Source organism: Myiozetetes cayanensis, unplaced genomic scaffold (genome assembly GCF_022539395.1).
Source record: "Myiozetetes cayanensis isolate MyiCay16 unplaced genomic scaffold, myiCay2020 scf14, whole genome shotgun sequence".
Classification (NCBI taxonomy): Eukaryota; Metazoa; Chordata; class Aves; order Passeriformes; family Tyrannidae; genus Myiozetetes; species Myiozetetes cayanensis.
In genome coordinates, this window is record NW_026087048.1 from 572,933 (window position 1) to 595,073 (window position 22,141).

The 22,141-nt window shown below is 43.4% G+C and overlaps 1 protein-coding gene across 1 annotated transcript in view; it reads left to right on the forward strand.

Moving 5' to 3' along the window:
- The first annotated feature begins 4,462 nt into the window (after nt 1–4,462).
- KLF13 (KLF transcription factor 13) overlaps nt 4,463–22,141 on the forward strand; it is a 31,142-nt gene continuing 13,463 nt past the window's right edge. Inside the window, exon 1 of the mRNA XM_050309884.1 lies at nt 4,463–5,157. Within this exon, the coding sequence (XP_050165841.1) occupies nt 4,617–5,157 (541 nt within the window). The 5' untranslated portion in view covers nt 4,463–4,616. The remainder of the gene's footprint in view (nt 5,158–22,141) is intronic.

Sequence of the window (22,141 nt, forward strand, 5' to 3'; positions counted from 1 at the left end):
ACAAGTCCTGTGCAACCAAGAGGCATGTCCAGGTTTGCCACGGAGCCAGTCCTATACAGAGCAGCAGGAAAGCCTGTTAAAGGGAAAAAGGGGGGAAAAGGAGTATATAAAACAGTAAATCTCACCTTTCAAAACACACCTGTCTGCTCCCTAAATACTGATAAGTGGTATCCAAGAAGTCGCAATTGATAAAATTATTGAGAAGAAGAACCAGAGCTGGATTCCAAAATAAAAGCATTGGAATAAAACATTTCCCTATAAAAGCAGCAGTGGTTCCACTGAGCCTTCCTCCCTATCTTTCTCCTCTCAAGGGGAGGTAAAATATATAAATAAATAAAATAAATCAAGTCCTTCCCCCACCCCACAGTCCCCAATTAGTCCTGCTGCTTAGAAATTCACAGATGTTACTTTAACACACAGTGGCTTCGATGGTTATGTGGATATTCCTATTGAGTCCTCCCAAGAAATCCATTAAAATGGATACAGTTTGCACACAATATCACTGATGCTCATTTCTAACACCTAAACTATTATTTAATGTTACAGGAAAAGACTAAGCATTGAATAACAACTGTGCTTCCTTTTGTTTCTCAGCTTTTAGCATTTTCCACAAAGATACCAGATACCAGATTTACACAGTAAATAACAATTCAGTCAGACCAGCGGGAGGGAGTCCAGTTAGGACTCTCCATTTCCCTACCCCTTGTGTTGCCACACTGTCACTTCAGTCTCCTACTGCAGAAATGAACAGCTGAAAACAAAATAAACCTTTCAATCGCTGTTTACTGCAAGAACATGTTTACATCTTCTTACACTGTTTCTGAAATGTCAGAATTGCTGACCCTCAGGAACAAATGGCTTCTTGACTTTTTAAGTATTCAAGCCTCACCTTCACTTTTTGCAAAAGTATTGCCAAATGTAAGCCACTATAGAGGGTTATTTTTTGGGAGGGGTTTGGTTTTTATTTTACAGTCCAAGTCTTTAACAACTGGAGATCTACTGGTGATGTTGACATGAATTCAACCAATTACTTGCTGTAGCACAACAAAATTTGTCCAAATTAAAATGAGCTAAAGGGATTCTGAAGATGAGGGTGAACATCTGATACTCACTCTTTTATTAAGGCACTGGGACTTGTGAAAACATTACATGGAGAGCGTGGCTCATCTCTGGCAGAAACCTGCTCATGTCCTCTGTCCTCCTATCTTCTGCTAATTCTGCATCCTGATGAACCTGGTATCAACAAAAGAGACATGGTTAGGCACGCTACTCTTTAAGAGACCTACAGGCCAGAGGCTTTATGATTCTCTTCCCTTTTATTCCCTTTTCTTTCCAGAGCTCCCCTAAAACCATGGAACCACTAAGGAGGAACCCCAGGAAGGCATCAGTCAAGACTGCCACGTTCTGTCAAAGGACAGGATTGTGGATACAGGCAGCACAAGAATGCAAGCAGAGATGTCTGTCATTTTCTCTGTTTCCTTTTTTCCTTGTTTCCTCAGTTTTATTGGACAAGAAATTATTTACTTATTATTTAATTATTAGACTAAATAAAATGAAACTACAGCTTTTCATCTTATAGGCACCGTGTAGGAACTGAAACAGGGAGAGGGACTACATGGAATTTTACTTTTTCTGTTTTATAAAGAGCATCCTGAGGTGATATAGATTTATGCTACTTCACTGAAGTCCATAGATCTCCTGTGGTTTACACTTTTAGTGTGTCTCATTCACTGGATCTAAAGCAGAAGTGTATGAAAAAAGAAGAAATTACTGAGCAAACTTATGCAGGAAAAGTGCTGTTCAAATACCTGCTACTATAAAACTGCATGTTATATCTTATCGTGTTCTTGGGAATAGTAAACTAATTTCTCTCAGAAAAAAAATCCCCATATCTCCCAATCAGAAAATTCTTTCCTCAGAATGCTCAATTTTGCATATTGCAGTCTTCCACTATTATTTGGTTTACAGCATCCTTTCACCCAGAATAACAATTTTTACATCACTTATAAAAAATGTTGCTATAGATCAATTTTTTTCATCACTTATTTTGGCCATGCAAAATAAAACATCAGCCTGGCATTTGTATAAGGACTTTGTTCTATTCTGTTTAAAGTTCCTGTTAACAGAGTCCATAAAACTATTTTCATTTCACAAAGCATTTTAGAGTTTTTTATTCCTGTAATTTAAAACAATGAGCTATTTTGGGAGGGGCAGAACAGGATGGATCCCATTTTAAATTATTATGCTGTTGAGCATTTGTAGCTAAACAAAATTATAAGTTATTACAAATATAATATCTATATATAATAAATACAGAATCTATACAAATACAATATATATAATAAATATCTAATATATATAAATATCTAAAATATAAATATAGTTATTCTTACGTAATAAGAAAACAATAAATATTAAGAACCTCTGCCAAAACCCAGGCAGTATTACTTGAGTGGATGCAAAAATAGTGCCATAACAGAGGAAAAAAGTCTCACCTCAATCTGTGGGACAAAGGCCTGAAGGTGAAAACACATCAACAATGTAATCAAATAAAGAAAATTAAATAGGTAGGATCTATTTTTATTAGTTTTTTGCAATCTCAGTTTCAGAATTTAGCTCATTTGGTGAGAACAAGCCAACAGGTGTGGGATATTCAGCAAAGGCAAATCTGAGATTTACTGTGTACTTAGAGAAATCCACTTTTCCACTTGCTCAGAGAAAATAAACGTGCCATAAATAACAATAAACAACTAGGCTAGTAAATATATATCAGTGCAAGAAAGAGTTGATAAATGGGCACAGTATTTTGTCTATGATTTTCCATAAAATTTTTTGCACTACTGATCAAATATAATGACCAACATTCCTTACAAAGTTGACTTGATATCCCTGCTACTTTGCCACTGTTAGCTCACATTGCTACCTTTAAGATTTGCAGTCCTGAACTAAAGCCAAAGCTGGTTCCCCTGGCAGATGGAATTCTGTCCATGACACGTGAAGAGACAATGTCTCTTTACACAATTAACGTGCAAGACAAGATAATTTTTTACTTCTAGTCAGCTATTAAAAAGTCAGAGGCATATTTTCCTTCATAGTTATGATATAAAAGAGAATAATATATGATCTCTAACTGGACTACACACGCATTTGCCGAATATGACTAACTTTTCTTTTGCATCAAAAAGCTTTGTTACAAGTAACCTTCGCAACACTGCTCTGTCCCAAACGAAGAAGTCAAGCTCGTAGGGTTCATAAAAGCAAAAAAAGGAGCAAGTTCTCATCAAACCGAGCCTCGTCCCCCGAGCTGTTCCCAACCGCACTGGGGCTCATCTGCAGCCCAAGACTGACACCAAAATGCACAAGGACTGGAGAGCTCATCAGCTCCCGGGGGCTTGGTTATGGCCACTGGTTTTACACGAAAAGCAGGAGCTGCTCTCGGGACAAGGCTTTAACTCAACAGACCTTTTGAAAAAGCAAGTCCGCCCTTCTCCCTGCCCTCCGCTGTCCCAGCCACTGCCCCTCACGGCGCCTCCGCCCGCGGCCCCGGCCGTGCCCAGGACACCCGCCCCTCTCCTGTGGCCACAGGTGCCGGGAGCCAGCTGAGCCGTGTCCTGCCTGCTCCCGCCACGAGAACAAACCACGAGCAGCGTCAGATGGAGCGCCCCGGGCACACGGACACCCGCACAGCCCCAGCCCGGCACAGCCCGGCTGAGGGAGGGCCGGGCCGTGAGGGCACAGCGGCGCTGAGGGCGGGGGGTCAGAGCGAGCCCCGGCAGTGCTGCCGCAACCACGGCACTCCAGGGCTCTCCTGCACCTTTTCTGATAGTTGTCCTTGATGCTGGAGTAAGAACCTGTGAACTTGTGCTTCAACGATACCCCTTCCTCACTTCTCTGGAAACAGCCCATGTTTCTCCTTAGACTGAGACAGCTGCAGGGTTTGTTCTCTAAATCTATTACTAAAGAACTACCTGGAAGGTCTACTTAAGCAATTCTCTTCTCTCAAGGAAGAGGTTGAGCTTGAACTCAACTACAGTTCCTTGCACGTTTACCTCATCCAGCGGGGAAACGGGGACGGACGTTCTGGACAAGGGGTTAAAAGAGGCTGCGACCTTCATTCAGCTGAGAGACCTCACTGGGCACTGGCCGGTGAACTCTCCCTTTTATTCAAATAAAAGCTTAGTTAGCTCCTCATACCAGAAACAGGCAGGTATTTTTCAGAGCAATATTAACGAGCCGCGCCCGTCCCTCAGAGCCAGAAGGGCGCGCGGAAGGGTCCGCGCGCGGCACCGCGCCCCGCGCCGCCCGGGGCGGAGCGTGCCGGGCGCGCGCCCCACGCCGGCCAATCGGGCGCCTCCTCGCGTTCCCGCGCGCACCGCCCACCTGCGGGCGGGGGCGGGGCCGGCGGGGTGACGTCACGGGCGGTGCCGCGCGGGCCCCGCCCCCCGGTAAGGGGCCGTGAGGCGCCGCTGTCAGGGCGCGAGGGCGCGCGGCGCTGCTGCCACACAGCCGAGCGGCTCGCCCGAAACAGGGGGCACCGCCGGACCGGCGGCCTGCGGGCTTTGGGGGTTTTTATATTGGTCCTCGTCTGTTTGGATTTCTGTCTAAACTTATGAAAAATGGCAACAGCAGCATATGTGGACCATTTTGCGGCAGAGTGCCTCGTTTCCATGTCAAGTCGTGCTGTCATCCACAGTCCCAGAGGGGAGCCTGATCCCCAAGCTGGTGAAGCAATATTTGCTCCTTCCAATGGAGAAGATAAGCGGGAAGTCAGAGAAGCCGGGAAGGACAATGGACCCTCCTTACTGGTCGTAGCCAGCATTTTAGCAGACCTGAACCAGCACGTCCCAAACTCACCTGCGCTGAGGATGGAAAGCACGGAGAGCCTTGATAGAACAGAACAAATACCCATTTCTATTGCTCCTAAGGAGTTTGGGGAAGAAAGTGTGTCCTCGGCTGGTGAGCATGGAGGAGAGCGAGCAGCCACACCTACCAGCCTGGCTGCAGCCACTGAGCCAAGCCCCAGACAAAAGAGCAAACGCCTCAGAAGCTGGACTGACCCCGGATCACCCCAGAAAAAGCACAAATGCCACTATGTGGGGTGTGAAAAAGTTTATGGCAAATCTTCCCATCTTAAAGCTCATCTAAGGACCCACACAGGTTAGTTACAATCCAGCCAGAGATTTATTTGTTACAGCTTGGTAGTTGAAATGAAAACCAAAACCAAACAAACTTGTATTTGGCCACTGTTACGGTTTCACCTCTCGGAACTCAAGCTCGGGAAAGCCAAACAGCAAAAAAAACCCACCCCAAACCTCTGGGAATAAACCCTTACTGGGCATAGATTCAAAGCTAACGTTGCCCTGTTTTATTAATGTCACAGGGAATGGCATGTGGGTCATCTGTGTGGATTGTACCAAGCTGTAATTTTTAGCTGCTAGCCTTCTTGTTCTGTGTGTCTTGTACTTCCCTTTCCAATACTTCTTACCTCCCTGTTTTCCCTACCCCATGCTCCCATCACTATACCAACTTATCACTTCCCATGCAAGCTTCAGTACTCTCGATATTTTAAAATTAAATGTTCTAGAGGCACCTAAATGGCTGTGTGTCTGTTTCTTTCTTTAGCAGACACTTTGTGAAAGCTAGAGAAAGCAGAAAGGCAGATGGAGAGGCTGAACACCATTAGTGAGGAGAGAGGGGGACAGGGGCAGTCTCTAAGAGGCTTTTGGCAGCTGGGTAAAACCGATTTAAAACCAAAAAACCATTAGAATGCAACCACTAACTTGTACTCCTCAGAGCTCAATCCTTACTTCTTGCTGAAGACTTATGTGACCACTTTTTTGTTGCTATTGTAATTTATGGGACACACCCATAGAAAAAGTGGAAGCCTCGCAAGCGCTGTGAAAGTTGCCCTGAAAGTGTTAGGAGGGCCATCTTGAAAGAGGCCCCAGGACTGGCCACACCTCATGCCCGGTGCTGGGGAACAGGGCGGCCTCAGTCAGACAGGGACACCAGAAATTGAGGGGACTGCTCTCTGCTGGGCATCAACCACAGCACATCTGCCGAGGCACCACGGCCAGCAGAGCAGCTTGTGCAGGGCTCCACTGCCCATTCCAGACAGCACCTTAGTCCCTTGGAAGGAGCAGTGAGAAAGAGATCCCCAGAACTAAACATGACTTAGCAGCTCCTGAACAGTTTTAGCTCAGACGCGTCAACCTCACCCATCTGGCCAGACCTTCGGTGTCCCTTCGGGTTTTCCTGTTGCCTTCCTGAGATAAAGCAAGAGCCATTCTAATTTGAGGCTATGTTTTGCTCTCTGGGGGAGAGAAGAAAGCCCCATCAAGTGTGAGCGTATGGATGGACAATTCCCCGTGGCACACAGCCAAAGGAACAGCATGTTCCTGGCACCCCAGGCAGCCTGTCCTGCTTTGCACTCTGCAACTGCTTTTTGCCGCCTTGGGAGCTGCACAGAAAAGGTGCTTCCACTTGGCTTGCAGGGAATTATCTCCGTTAATTTTCAGTTCTTTTGCATTCTTATTGCTGGCATTTGCCATTGTCCTGAAAGCGAAAGATAAATTTAGCGATGTTCCTGGGTTCCCAAAGCAAGCAGAGCCCAAGAAGGGAACTCGTGTCCCTGATAAAGCGGAGGGCTGGGCATGGGGAGAGGAGGGCGGGGAGTGCCGGCACGGCGGAGTCATTCGGGGACGCTGGCTCGCCTCCAAGAGCTCTGTTTTTTTTTCTTTTCCTCTCTTTTTTAACTCTTAATTTCCTGTATTTTTTCCAGGTCTGTAGGGCTCAGTTGGCTATTGCTGTAGCTAATGGCACAGAGAAGAGAGCATGTGAGCGTGTCTGAGAGCTAAAGGAAAAGCAGGGAAGGGACTGTTTTTGCCCAGGGAGTGGCAAGACCCTCGGGGACTACAGCTTCTTTGTTTTCTTTCGTCTCCAGTGTCTGTGTGGGAAGCTTTAAGCAAAGCTGCCAAGTTTCCCTCCTCATTGGCAACAGGTCTGTCTCTGTTTGGGCTGAGTTTTAAACAGGCTTAAATGCCTCTTACTCCCCTTCCAGAGTGTTTTCTAAGGTGTTGGAATTTCTTTCTATCTTTAAAAGAAATCGTGACAGGCTTGAAAAAAGTTTGTAAGATACTAAGGCTTAAGAGCTAATAGAACAAGTGATGACTTCCAGGACTAGCAAATGTTTGCTTTTAGGAAAAACCTAATGGGTTTTACTGATTTAGAACGAGGGCTTTGGGTCTCCTGTGTTTTCCAGTGATCCTGAACTAGGTCAGTAAGGCACCAGTCTGCCCATGTGTCAGATGGGTAAGGGGAGAGGTGTCCACCTCACCCTCCAGTGCTGAAAGGACTCCAGGGACACAGGGAAGGTGCTTGAAACACCAACCCAAAGAATTGCCAAACCTGTTTACTAAGAAACAGTCCAAAACTTCTGCCAGGGAGTGCAGCTTCTTCCACTGTTTTATGAGCAGGTGAGCTGGTGTTCAGGGGTGAACTGAAGGCTGAGAACAGACTAGAGAGGATGATCATCCAAAAGATACTTGAACAGAGCAGTTTGTGACCTGCTTTAGAACCTTCCTTGTCCTTGTCTGCTGCTGTGCTCAGAAACTAAGGGCTTTGCATGCTTGGAGGAAGGAGAGGTCCTTGAGCTTGTGGTGTGGCAAGGAGATACAGAGCTTTCCAAATACCCTTGGGTCAAAGCCAGCCCACTTTGATAGAGACTGAGAGCTGGTAGCACTTTCCAGCTGTTTGGTGCCCTGTGTGAAATCCTTCTGATAGTTATAGCTAAGTTATCTAAAGCAAAAATCATACTGCAGAGGGTGCTAATTATATTATTTAAAGCAAAAGAATCAAGATGGAAAAGCCAAGGAAACAGGATCTGCCTTTTGTCCTCTACTCAGAGTACAAAAAAGTTTTAGACTTAAGTACTTGATTAGCACAAACTGTGCTAGGGCAGTCCACGGTTTCTGGTGTACTTCTTTAGTGCACTTCCAGTGGCTAAGCTGTCTCAGCCTTATGAATACTTCATCTTTATTAAATTGCAAAGCCCTGCACCAGGCAGAAAACATTTATCACCAAAATTTGTACTGTTCTCTCCACCAGCTTTCAAAGTTCCCCTTCCCCTACGCTTCTTTTCACATTTATGTTTTCCACCCTACTTTCTGACTGGATGTGCTGGAGTTCAACATAATCATCAGCCACATAGCCCTTGAAGTTTTAATGTTTCCCAGGGGGTTATACTGAGTGTCAGGGGTAGATGTCAAGCCCAAATTCTTGTCCAGCAAGGTTCCTGTGGATCTCAGAAGCTGTGTTGTGGTCCACAGATACAGCACCCTGTTTGTCCAAGCTATACTGACCCCACTGATACAAAGAGTTTCATTTCCTTACTGGTTTTAAAAATTCTCTCCACTCCTGACAAAATTCATAAACACAAAGGACTTCTAGAAAATCACATAAACCATTTACACGACAAAGTCATCCTTCCTCTAAGCAGGCTTTCAGCACAAAGGTTTGGAAATTTTCTGGAGTCATTGGAAACACTTTGTCTCTTGATGCACCAGTGGGAAGAGGGAGACAGTGCAGAGCCTGATAGCAGTCCTCAGGCTGCAATCTCATAAAGCATTTTCCAGGACCACTAAGTTCTGAAGAGGTTGTAGAGAGCCCCAACTCATTGCATTGTAGAAAAACTGACTGGATTTTAGCCAGGGATCACAGAAATCCTGTATTGCAGCTCCCCTCCAAATCATTGTGACTTCTCAAGCTTTTAGCCATCTTCATTAGCATGGCATCATGAATGCAGAGATAAACAAAATAAACCTTTGTTTTATTCCATCCTTCTAAAGTCAGTCATCCTACTCACTAAGCAGCACATCATAACAGGAACAGCTTTTCAGGAAGTCATGAGAACTAAATGAGTTTGCTCAAATTAGCATAAACCTATGGAGATGTGGACACCAGTCTCAGTCTGGAGTCTCACCATGGGAGAGTCCTGCAGCAAAACAACCTGTGGGCCTTGTGGCTTAACAGCAGCTCCTCTGTACTACTGCTCAGCTGGCTCTGTGTGGCTGTTGGGGCACAGGAAGAAGAGAAGGCCTAATTATAAGCCCCTTGCTCGTAGGTGTCAGGTTAGGACTCATCCAAGGGAAAGTGGTCGAGACCTGTGTCGGTCTCTGGCAGAGCGAGCTTGGGCAGCTCTGTATTCTCTGCTCAGCCTCACAGTTACGGAGGTTTTGTTGTTTGGCACCTGTTGTTGTTTTTAGTCTAACCCTTATTCATGAAATATTGGTTGAATTAAAATAGGTAGAAAAGACCAATTCATTTCCATTCCCTTGTAAAGAAGTTCCCATTTCTTTACATTAAATCACTATAAGCACATTTTTGAGGACAACACTAATGAACCTGGATGAAAGTTATTTTTTAGCTTATGCCCTTTGATTGCATCAATGAGTATATCTTGTTTCCTCAGGCAACGTTTTTCTGATGATTTTGTAGCTGAGGTACGTGAAAATGGAGACTTTAATAACGTATTTGGTATTTGAAAGCAATCTGAGAAATGAAGCTCAAACCTCATTGTGACAAATATGACAACAGCATAACAATTGGGCTGGACAGACTGGAGTAGAATATGGCCTGTGCTCAGGTTGGTAACGGGCCTTTATATAAAGTACAGATAATATCTTTTGAACAGGGGCTTGGATTTCACTTTCAGTTCTAGGATTACTTTAATTCAAACCAAACAGTAAAGCACAACTTCCTCTAGTTCTGAATGAAGATGCTATCTGTGTGAAGAAACCAATTAACCAAGCACGTTCTTGTATCAGTGAAATAAAGTTCCTACTCCATTTTAGCACCTGGCATTTACCAGAAACGTGGCTAGTTAGCTAAAACCCAGGAGGTTTCCTTTAGCTTGCCTTGGGCACACACTGCTTCCTGAAGGGCTCATGTGTAGCTGTGTGCAGTGCTTGTGAAGACCCAAGGCTCTGCAGGAAAAGATTACCAGAGGAGAAACCTAATCTAATGCCTTCTGTGCCTGCAGATAGCTCTTGTACAGCAGGGTGAGATGAGTGGGTACTGCTGCTTTAATCCATCCTCTGCTAAACTGCCAGCTGGGCTGCCCTGCGTGCCAGGAGCTGCACTCCCTCTGAACAGGATGCCAGAGGAAATTGGAAAGGCCTTTCCCCAGTGCTGATCTTCACAGGCCAGAGGACAGACTAAATTAATTCGTCCCTCTACACATTGGGCCTCCTGGTTTTGAACTGGTTGTGTTACAAGCAGAAAACGCTCACCCCTCTCACTGCCCTACACACAGCTCATCCCAGGCTCTGCACACTCACCCCACTCACTGCCCTACACACAGCTCATCCCAGGCTCTGCACACTCACCCCACTCCCTGCCCTACACACAGCTCATGCCAGGCTCTGCACACTCCCTGCCCTACACACAGCTCATGCCAGGCTCTGCACACTCACCCCTCTCCCTGCCCTACACACAGCTCATGCCAGGCTCTGCACACTCCCTGCCCTACACACAGCTCATGCCAGGCTCTGCACACTCCCTGCCCTACACACAGCTCATCCCAGGCTCTGCACACTCACCCCTCTCCCTGCCCTACACACAGCTCATCCCAGGCTGCAGGGTCTCTGGGCTGCTGAGCTCCCCAACTGCCCTCCACCTCCTCACTCTACTGGGTGGCTTCTGGACAGACTCAAATGCTGGCCTCATGAAACAGTTCTTTCCAGCTGAGCCATAAGCACTTTTTCTCAGTGTTAAGAAGTTCAGCAGCAAGCTCCTACCTTTTTTCTGAAAGCTGATAAGTGTCCTTTAATAAGCCTGTATTTTTAAAAGCAATACAGATTTGCAAAACATCGTTGGTGTTTCCTCTGAGAGAGCTTTGCAACTTCTTACTTCCTCTAAGAAAATTTCAACACATGAAAAAAAGTCAGTAGAAAACATAGAACAACTTGCTTTAGAGCCCTGCCCGAGTCCCCACCCTAACATGCAATTCCCAAGACTGAAAGTCTTATTTTAAAATACTGATTCTATGCCTGGATCAAACAGTTTATGTTCATGGAAGATAACAAACATCATACATACTATAAGTTTCTTAAAGTCTTTGAAATAAGGACAGGGCATACATTTTTTAAAACAGTAAATTCTAAAACTTACATGTTTCAAAGGGAACTCAAGTCAGGAAGAAAAGGTGAGCTACTCCTACTCACTCCTTTTATAGGACTGCTTGAAGACTGAATCACAGGATTCAGTTAATTCAGCTGCATAAGATTTAGGGTTAAATTAGTTGCATGGAGAATCCAGTTGGCTGACAGCTGTATTTACCACACACCTGAGTCCTGTTATCCATTAGAGAGAACTGGTTCTCCTGATTGTTGTACAGGTTTTTCTGTGAAAGGCTTCCCTCTATTTCAGTTCCCTCAGTCTGTATGGAAATTTAATCCTGCAGAAGTATCCGAAATTAAGTTTCTGATCACAATGTACAGAATTTAGGTATTGTAGGTTAAAAGCATTTAAAGCAAAGCAGTACTTATCATTGTAATAACTGTACCTTGTTGGAAATCAGAAACATTACAGAATTCTCTTTCCACAAACCGTTCAATCCATTTTTCTTCTGGCATGGAGGTGGGACTGGGGTCCAGTGTGATGAACCTTATTAATCCTGGAGGCAGTGAGGGCGGGTGACCTTCCAGTTGTCTTCCTCATCCTAGACATGGGTAGTAGCACTTTCCTTCTCAATAGCAAGACCTAAATCTTACAGATAGTCTGGAGTAAACCAGCAAACAAGCTGTTTAGTGAATGGATGATTGCAATTTCCAACCCTGTCGAAAAAAAAAGTGTTCAGAATGATCTGTAGAAGATTTTTGTGCAGTAGCACATCTTTCTCTGCAGGGCACTGGCAAGTGTATGTGACGTTAAGTTGTGCATAAACAAATATTTTGCTAAACTGGAGCTCTTTATGAAACAAACTCACACTTTGATTCCATCTGAAAAGAAGGCACCTTTAACCATTTAAAATACAACTGTTCCATTGTGTTTTTGTCTGGCTGAACATGGTTATGGCACGTCCAAGAGCAGAAACCTGGAACTTGTTTATATTGGACATGTGGTTTCTAGTTCTGTTTTATAAGTTAAGCATGTTCCAACTTCTCCCCTGCCCCCTTCCAGCCTTGGATCAGCTGTCTGGAAGTCTGTGCTGACAGAGCCAAAAAAATCCTCTGCTGTTCAAATGCTGTACAACTTTTGAAGGGTCCTTTCTGTAGAATTTCTATAGGTATACTTTTTTCCCTTTGTTGCCCACTTGGCTTTTATTAGGTAGATTTGCATGGGCAGTGAGATCATTATCTTGCTGTGTTCAGTTTAACAATAGCTAGACAATGTGGGTTATTTAAGAGCAGGCACTGAAGTCAGACACACATATCCTGTACTTTTCAGGTCTTGCAGATTCAGCAGATCTTACAGGGCCTCCACTTAATATAAAAGAAAGGTTTTTAAAAGTTCAGAGTGCCACCGTTGTGGTCACTTGTAGAAAAACGACCTCAGAAGCTTTTTTGCAGCCCTAACATAAAAAGCATTTACTAACCAGGAACTTGGCACAAGTCAAATGGTATTAAAGTAAGCATATCCTGAAATGACCTCTAGTGCAAGGGAAAGATTTTCTGTAATCAGTTACAGCACTTTTGTAGTGCTCTCGGGAATTACAGGCAAAATATTTGTACTGGGTATCTGCTGACGTTGCAGTCAATGGACCAATAGATCCATCCTTGGATTTATTGCACACTGTATTTCTACCAGACAGCTCTCTTATTATTCAGTTATAGATTCTATGAGTTTTTGGAATAGAGGCACCTGTAAAACTCCCATGAGAGAGCATTGTGTTGCTGCTGCTTGTTTTGCATCTTTCCATCAGCTTTGGTGCTGCAGCAGCTCGAGTACACCCAGACAGCAAATACCCAAACAGGATGGACACGCTGCTCATGTCCCTGCTGTCTTCAACAGTAACTTCTAAAACTGGTAAAGGAGGCAGAAATGCCACCTCTTCCAGGGGGATGTTTTGAGCTTTTTAAACTAAACAGCTCTATTTCCACCAGAGGAACTTAGAACGGAGCTAGCTGAGAAGGATTAGGACAGGACAGCCTAGTCCATCTTCACGTGTTTCCTGCAGAATTTTGTGAAGTGGTGAGCTGTTTGTTAAGAGATCAGAGAAACATTTATTTTGCTGTTTAGGGGTAAGTAAATGAAATTACATTGGTGCAGATTTACATACTAGACTGGGACTTTACAGATTCTTGCAAAACCTCACAGTTGTGTGCAGGGCTCCCTTGCATTTTTAATCTGGTAGTTTAGGCCTTCTCCTGCTATAACAAATATGAACAGGGATGCTGGTAAAACCTCACAGAAAGAACCACAGACTGAGTCTTGTTACCTGCTGTAGGGGCTTACTGAATTTACAGTCTCTTAAATGCCAGCAGAAGGACTGCAGATGAGCATTAATACAGGAGGGCATTGGGAGTTCTTGATTGCTGTGGCGATTGATGTCTTTTCCAAGCCCTGTGTGAATTGTGTGCAGCTTTCTTATGCATGTGAAACTCTGACCAGAGCACTGAGAGCCTTGTAAGTCAGTGGGGACTTCGTTTGGTGCATGTATGTCCATACAAGCAGTGCCCATAGAATGGTTGGCCTCACTGGATAATAAATCCAGGCTATATTCATAATTATGTCTTTTAAATTCTCAGGACATGGCCAAAACAAAACTGAATTTCCTAGATACCCTACAGGATTACTTTCTGCCAGGATTCTCATTAATACATTTTTCCCCTTTGTGTAAAGAGGTACCATATTTACACCTTCCATTTGCCCCAAATTTCATCATTAAAAACATACGAATTCTTCTCACTAACATTTTAGAAATAGTCTTTCTCAGACTGGCAACATTTGCAATCCAATTCTATCTTAAATAGAAATGTAGAAGCAAAATTATGAGCAACCAGAAAAGCAAATGCTTTAGAATTTATAGATGGCCCTGCATAGTAGTATTAGCATAAACAGACTTATTAGAAATGGATTTAAAAGCCTGGGTTTTCACAAATGACAGAGAAGGTATAAAATTTGTCATGGGTCAAAGTAATTCTAATTACTGATTGCTAATGTTAATAGATGCTATGGTGAACTACAGATGCTATCTAGAACTATAGAATCAGTTTTACTTCAAGCCATATGATACGACAGGAGGTTAAGACTATCTCTAGATAATTACCTACCCTTTGTCTTAAAAAACCCTGTCAGTGTCCTTATAAGGAAACATATTTTTTTAAGCACAGAATTTTGTTTGATTTGGAAAGAAACCTCTTCCTCTCCCCACCACCTGCAAATATAGTAAACATTGCATTCATAATGCACATAATGTTTCTGTACACAGATAAAGATAACTTTGAATGAACCTAACTCTGATTCTGCCCTTCCTCCTTGTGCTGGTGAGGCTTTGGAGGGGGAACAGGGCTCTTGCAGCTCTGTCTGTCAGCATTGCTCAGGTAGAGGGGTGTGTTGAGTGCAGAATTGTCCCTTTACCCACTCCCTCCAGCTGTTATCTGCTCTGCAGAATACCTGATGTTGGTGACAAGGTAAGTTTTCAAAAGGCTGCCATGAACCTTGCCCCAGACTTCTCCAAGTGGGAAATGTCCAGCTGAAGTGTGTTTAGGAACATGACTGTCAGACACCTCACACTGCAGGGATGGTCTGCAATAATGAGAAACAGCTTCGAAAAGCTGCTCGTCAAATACAGCTGTTCAGCACCAGCATCTTCTGTGAAAGGCAGTCCCCAAAGGGGTGTTCTTTTTAAAAACCACCCAAAAAGAACAGAACATCCTGTCATTCTGTTCCTAGCCCAGCTCAGTGCTTGGAACGCGCCGATGTTTCGAGTGAGCGGTGTGGACCTGGCAGACACAGCGCTCCCCTCGAGCCTAAAATCTCACCTGCCTCGTACCACAGGGCCCTGGTGCTGAACACCTTTAGAGACTTTCTGCTAACTTTGCTTACTGGTGAAAACTCGTGTAGAACTCGCCTGTTTTCTCTGCATTTCTGCATGAGATTTTTTTGAGCAGTGTGGCCTCTGGAGAAAACAGGATCACTGACCTTACCAAGACAAAGTCATCTCTGTAAGGAGACACTATTTTAAACCTGCATCTTTCACTTGATACTTCCTCTTCTCTTCCCTGTCATTTAAAATGAGATTGTTTAATAGGCTGCTGTTAATTCCTTGATTTTAGGGCTCTATAACACAAAAAAATCATAGTTCTGCTCTTTCACTCTGTTTGGTAGGTTAGTAAGGATTTGAGTACTTTCCCTCCTCTCAGTCTAACACCAAGCCTCTCAGTGAAAGAACCCTTCACTTTTCATGTCCATATCTTGACTGGTGTTCTTACAGACTGTTTATAGGAAAATAATTCCATTTTCATATGCAATAGACTACTTCCTCTTGAATGTACAAATAACTAGATTATTTTTTGTCACTGAGGCAAAAATTACTAATATTTATATTTTGTCATTAAGAATATAATAAATTGCAGAAAAGGTCTGAGAGATTTCCACCTGGCTGGTACTTTGCTTTTGTAATGACTTGCTAAAAAAGCAGCTCTGCTCTTTCTCTCACCTCATCGATTCCCTGCTCGGTGCTGCTAAGGTTTGCATTTGGGGGTGGGTTACAGGCTGATTTGTTTGGAACAGCAGAGGACACCTGTGTTGAGCTTCTGTGCAAATGTTTGCTCAAAGCTTCTTTCCAAAAGCCAGCTCTGTGATGCAGGGTGTGTCCCTGGAGACCTGCAGGTTCCAGCTGTGATTGCACACTGACCCAGTGCAGGTGATGTGAGCACTGCTGTTTGCAGGAGGCTCCAGCTCCCGGGGTAGAAGCCACGTTTCTCTGGTGTTGGCACCCAAATTGCCTTCCTGCACGTTCAGATGATTTCCTTACAGAAAGGCAAGGCAGTGATGTGATTGATACACTTGATAGTTTTGTTCTTTGAATGCAGGGCAGGAACTGAGCTCCACTCTCATTTGCAAAGAAGTCCAAGTGATCATGTAACTGTCTTCTCAACCAAGTAGTTGTGCACTTCATGGGTGCACTGCAAGGTCCCTGTATGAAGAAGTGATTGTTCTGACACACTGTCCATTTGAGTACATTCCTTGCAGTTCCAGGGACAAACACAGTAGGAACAACAGTAACTTTCACTGCACAACTGTATTTCACTTGGAAATCAAACCACCTTTGGGTATTTTAATATCTCATTTAAAAAAATATACAAACAGTCCTGAGTTCTAGGCCAAGCTTGTGTTTGACTCTTCTGAGTATGAAACAGAGCTCCTTCCCATCTGTACAGAACTCCAGTGACACAGTCAGTGAATAATCAACTCTAATTCTTCAGCTTGTGTGTCACTTTCTGCATGAGCATTCCTTGTGTCCAGTTCCTTCTCCTGTGTTAAGCCATGGGATTATGCCCAGCTGCCTCATGCAGAGTGGTAAATTTATTCTCCTAACAGCCTGTACAGCCTTGAGTCGTAGAATGAAGTGGTTACACTGCAAAGGTGATTTTCAGTGTGCATCAGTGAGCATGGGGACAGCATGGGGTGTGCAGCTTTGCAGTGCTGAGCTTATGTATCTTCTGCAAAACTGCTGTGTCCCTGTGTCCCTCTGTGTGTGCAGTGTAATGATGGACATCTCTTCCTAAGGCTTAGCTTTTCTCTTACTTGTCCATTATTCACAAATCCTAAAATTGAGCTGTAAAAACTTACTTTCAAAAGAAAGTAGAAACAAGTTGCAAACAATTGGCTGAAAATCAAGTACAAAATACTTTGTGCCTCACGTCTTTTTGCAGGAATAATAAACTGTCCCATTTGGCACCGTTCAGCTGCAGCAGCAGTAGTTGGATCATCTCAATCCCCCAGCGCTGTCAGGATACAACCCAACTTAGGAAGTTGCAATTCCTGTTTTCTCTGGGATTATTTACAGTCAGTCTGTTGTAACAGAACCTCCTGATTACTCAAGTTTATGAACCTTGCAGTTCTGCATTCTGCAATTCCTGAATCCCAGCCCAAGACCCCTCGTGGCTTCCAGAGCTGGGCTCAGCAGGAGCTGAGGAAGTCAGGTTGAAATAATTGTATGGTTCTCAGGTTTAGGACTAGATTGACCAGGAGTCCAAATGGAAGAACAGCAGGGTACTTGTGTGATCTTTCTCAGAGTAAAAATTGTCCCCTGTCCATCGGGTTTTGGAGCTAGCCTGCAGAGTTACATGGCAGTGATAGCTTCTAGAATTTCACACAATAGTGCATTTCTTACTATATTTCACAGAACTTTCCTGTAACAGAAAGCTTCTCCTGAAAAATCTTTGGCCACAGTAAAATCCTGTGTAAAATAGAATATGGCCAGGTGGTAACACAGACTTTCAGAAACACCTTGAGACATTGGGTAGGAGCCTGATTTTTCGAAAACTTGCGAGAACTACAAGTTCACTCTGGTGATTAAAGCGTTAAGAAGGTCAAAATGAAGAGACAACTTAATCAGTGATAAGGGCTGAAAACCTTCTCTTACTTATTTTCTGCTTCTATATGAGAATGAGGCTTAGATGTGTATGTGCTTACAAACATTTGTAGTTTTAACAAATTAACACGTAAGAAAGGCTGAAAAAAGATGAAACTAGAAAGGAGCAGGTAACTGGTGTTCTTTTTTCCTTTCCATACTGCTGTGGTTGAAGGAGACTGATAGATCAGCAGATGCAAAATAAACAGGGAAGGTATTGTCAGAATATGAGACTTGCAGAAGCTGAATGTTGAACTGCAACTACTGTCTTTTCTAAAGAAAGTTGACCTGTTTTAAAAGTGAGCACATTAGAATATAGGCACAGCTGTTATCACAGAATCTGATTCCTTTATTAAAACCAGAACCTGAAGCCTGGTTTAAACAGGAAGCGTGGCTTTCCAATCTGGGCACGAGATGTTGAGGTGATGCAGTGGGTTTATGCATACCTTGAATGGTAGCTGCCTGGTGTCAAGCAACAGATTTACTGTTTGATTATCAGCCCATAAAACTACTTTCCAGAGCTGCCTGTTCCCTCAGGCTGGATGCTCAACATGGTCATTGGCAGATGCTGCTCATAAACCACTTCAACACCACCTTGCTCTCTGGCAAACAATCCATCCAGAATGGGAATAAAATAACAGGAAATTCCCACTCCCTCTCTCTTCCATACAGTTGCAATGAACTCTCAGTATCAGATTTTTCACTCAGCCTTCCAGCTTTAGCTGTACCTCTGAATGCTGAAGTCCCATGTTCATGCACGCTGTGTTACTGGGAGGTTGTTGATTGAACAGTTCAAAAGTTCACAGAGAGACATTTCACAGTTAGAGCCAAAGACAACTTTACTAACTTCTGTTTGCTTGGCTTCTAGCAAAGTGAAATCTCATCCTGTCCCCAAATCCTGGGAGATGCTGTGCACATAAAATGGCATAACTTACCCGCAAGGTCTGTTCCTACCAAAGTACATGCACTTCAGCTGGAGGCAGATGACATTCAACATCTTCCAGAATTCAGACAAATAAAGTACAGGTCTCTGTTTAGATGAATAATCCTTTAGTCTGTTATTCTGCATAGCAGGACAACCTTTCATTAATTTGATAAGCTTTGCTTTTACAAGCACTGTTCTGTTTTTAGTAGAATAGAATAATAAAAGAATCATTGATATGTCAACAGAAAAAACTGATTCATGGGGTCATAATTCCTTCTCTGCAATTATTCACACAAGAGCTGGGGCAGAGCTCATATAGCCAAAGTGTCATGATTTCAGAATGAATTAATCCACAGTTCACACCAGATTAATATAATTTGTCATTACCTATTTAATTGCTCTCCCACTTAAAACATTACAGTTGAACCAGAGATCAGGAACATTACCATGCACATTTTTTGAAAGCCACAACAAAACTTTCACTGAAAGCAGCCTCAACAAAACTTTCACTGAAAGCAGCCTCAACATCTACAGAAGTCGTTTCTGTGGTCATGGTACAGACAGGGATGGTTTATGATGTTTCAGTTTGATTTCAGACATTGTTGCAATACAAGCATCTTCAGGTTCAAGTTTTTAGCTTTGATCTGATCTTTAAGTTCCTTTCTCCCACAGCCATTAGAACTCAGAGAGATCAAAATTTCAGACCATCCAAGTAAGCTAACTAAAAGTTTCCATCAAGGACTAGGTAACAGTACTTTCAGATAGAGAGAGAAAGCCATTGCATTTTCAGACAAGCAAGGAGTAACCTGTGTCCCACACTGAAAGCTGAGGGAAGAAAGGTTATCATATTGCTCAAGAAAGGAGCACAGTTATCTGTGGAGATGTGTTCACAACAGAATCACCAAAAAAAGTTACGACTTTTGGAAGTCACTATGTGGCATTTTGTTTTCTGCCATTTGACCTACCCGTTAATTGTGCTACATGTCCAATTTCTCTGTGTGCTGACCCACCATGAGACAGTTTGGCAGCCTGTGAGCTCTGCTGGGACACGACCCTGGGTTCCACAAAGAGGTAGCACAGCCTGGGTTCAGAGGGGGAAGTCTCCTATCCGGAGCCTGTACCCTTTTTTTCCATTGTGAGGAGTGGGCTGAAGAAGGCCAGGTTGCCAAGGAGGGTACTGCTCTAGAGCTCCTGTGGAGCTGCTGACACTCAGGTGCCTGATCTGGAGTTGTGAGTTTGCAGAGCAATTCTGAGGTAGCACTGACAAGATCCAGACAGAAGTTTGTAATGGAAACCTTGTGTTTCTGTTGGTACCTTAACTCCATGTTCCTGTAGATGCCTTTGGTTCCGTTGTTTCAGCTATGAGTAAGACTTTTTTCTCCTGGAGGAGGAAGAATCAAGTCTGGGGAGTTTGTTTTCTTGGCTGCAGTTGCTGTCTGCATAACATTGTCATTAATCACCTTATTTGCTCTAACAGAGGGGGAGTGCTGCAGCCGAAATCACCAGCTTGTAGCAGACAACAAATCAGCACGTTAGCATGTTGCAACAGAAGGAACACGAGACTGCAGATGGCTAAACAGACCTCAGTCCAGCAAACATACTCGTCAAGGTCCACATTATTACTTGCAAGTTCTAACTGGACTCATTTGATAAAAACACTGTGCTTATTATTACATACATTTGGAGAGCCCTCCTCTAGTCCCTTGCCACTTGAAGAGGTTTGAACTGACTCTTCAACGACAGAAAAATAATCAAATCCCACAAACCTTCATGGATGTTAGTGTCTAAGAGGCCAGACTTCTCTGACCCATGCTGAAGACAATCTTCGTATGTAAGGAATGAAAAGAGCCCCTTAAACAACAGGGTTTTGGCTCAAGGCAAGAATTCTAGCCAGAAATTCCTTTGCTAGGGTGATGCAACGAGTCAGAGTTGCTGATGAGCACATAGATTTTTTGGTGTTTCGACCCCAGTATTCTTTTCAAGTATATTTAGTTAAAAGTATAATTGACCAATGGAAAAGGAAAAAAATTCCCCCATCTTTTAGTTTTGTCATTCAGTAATACCTAGCTGTGTTCAGAGGTTCTATTTACTGTGGTTTTTTATTTTCTACTCACAGGAGATATTTTAATAATCATCTTCTTCATTACATTCATAGATGTGAGTAGAACAAACCAGAGAAATACAGTAATTAAAGGGCTACCGTACTAAGCCTCAGAGATCCCCTCTTTGCAAAGTGTGATACTTCAGTGTGGTTTGCAAATGACACAAAGACACATCTTCCTCTCCCCAGAATTCATCACTTCATCATTTCAGCAGAACACAATTTAATTATCTGGCATTTAAGTGCAAAGGCAAAGGGTCAGCTATTGATCTCCATTCTTGGAACAAGCCACAGGAGAGACAAAACCAAGTGGAAGTTGCTGCTCTTTTAAATTAGTGAATTTCAGCTGTTTTACTGAGCACTGGTCTGGGATTTAATGCCTCTGAGATAGGAAGTTTTAGGCTTACTGAGGAGAAATTATGTACAGCAATTGCAGGTGCTTAACTCTGATGACAGAAAACCCACCATTTAGTTTGTATTGCTTTAGAGCATTAGCTCTTTGACACTGTTGCCTTTCATTTTTTAAGTTAGGCCTGTCATTGGTATTCAGTAAAAGAGCATTATTTACCCACAGGTTCCATCAAGAGAGTGCAAAAATGCTGCTAATAGAACAGGATGTGGCCAAAATCCCTGTAAACAAAGGCACTGCACTTAATGGAAGCAGGATCGATAGAGATCCCTGCAGGGCCCATTCCAGCCTGCACACTGCCCTGCATGGAGAAGCTGTCCCTGCCAGGTAGGGGAAGCTTCCAGCCTCCTGGCTATCTAATGGCTCACATGTCTCTCTTTCCCTCTTTGGAGGGTCTCCAGTTTAGTGAACTTTTGGGAAAGAGAGTAAAATAGTGAACTTTAGGCTTCAGACAGAATCTCCAAAGAGCAGCATTAGATAACAATGATAAATCCATATAGAACTATAAGGAGACTTCTACCTTATCTTTGAAATGGCATACACTGTAAACATCATCTCATACAATTGTGCAAATTACCATTTACCTTTGTAAGAGACAGCTGAAGTTTTGGGTACTCACAGCTTTACAGACTAAGAGGTATTGCTGTAGTGCTTTTGAAGTGTACATGCTGTTAGTGCAGCCACACAGCAAAACTACAGCAAATATGACAGAAAAGGGTCAAGAGAAATACTATTTATGCAGACTTTGACAAGGCCTTCTGGAAGATACAGTTCCTGCTACAAAGTTGTGCATTGCTTTTTCTAGGCATGCAAAGAAAACTTTATCTGCCCTGTGAGATGTGGGGAACATCCTTAATGCTGATGGTACTTCTGTGAGGAGAAACCATACGTGTGCATCTCTTGCTTACCTTACACCTGAACACCCAAAGGACCAATGAGCAAACTGACCCCCAAAAGGACCTGCTATTACTGCCCTTGTGTATGATCAGAAACTCCCCCAGAAACTCTTTGCTAAGAATTTTGAGCTGTTTTGCTAAATTTCCATGGTTTAGATACCAACAAGAATATTGGTTCTTCCCCATCTCATCGTGGCTCCCAGCAGTGTTGTGATGGGAGGCTGGGGAG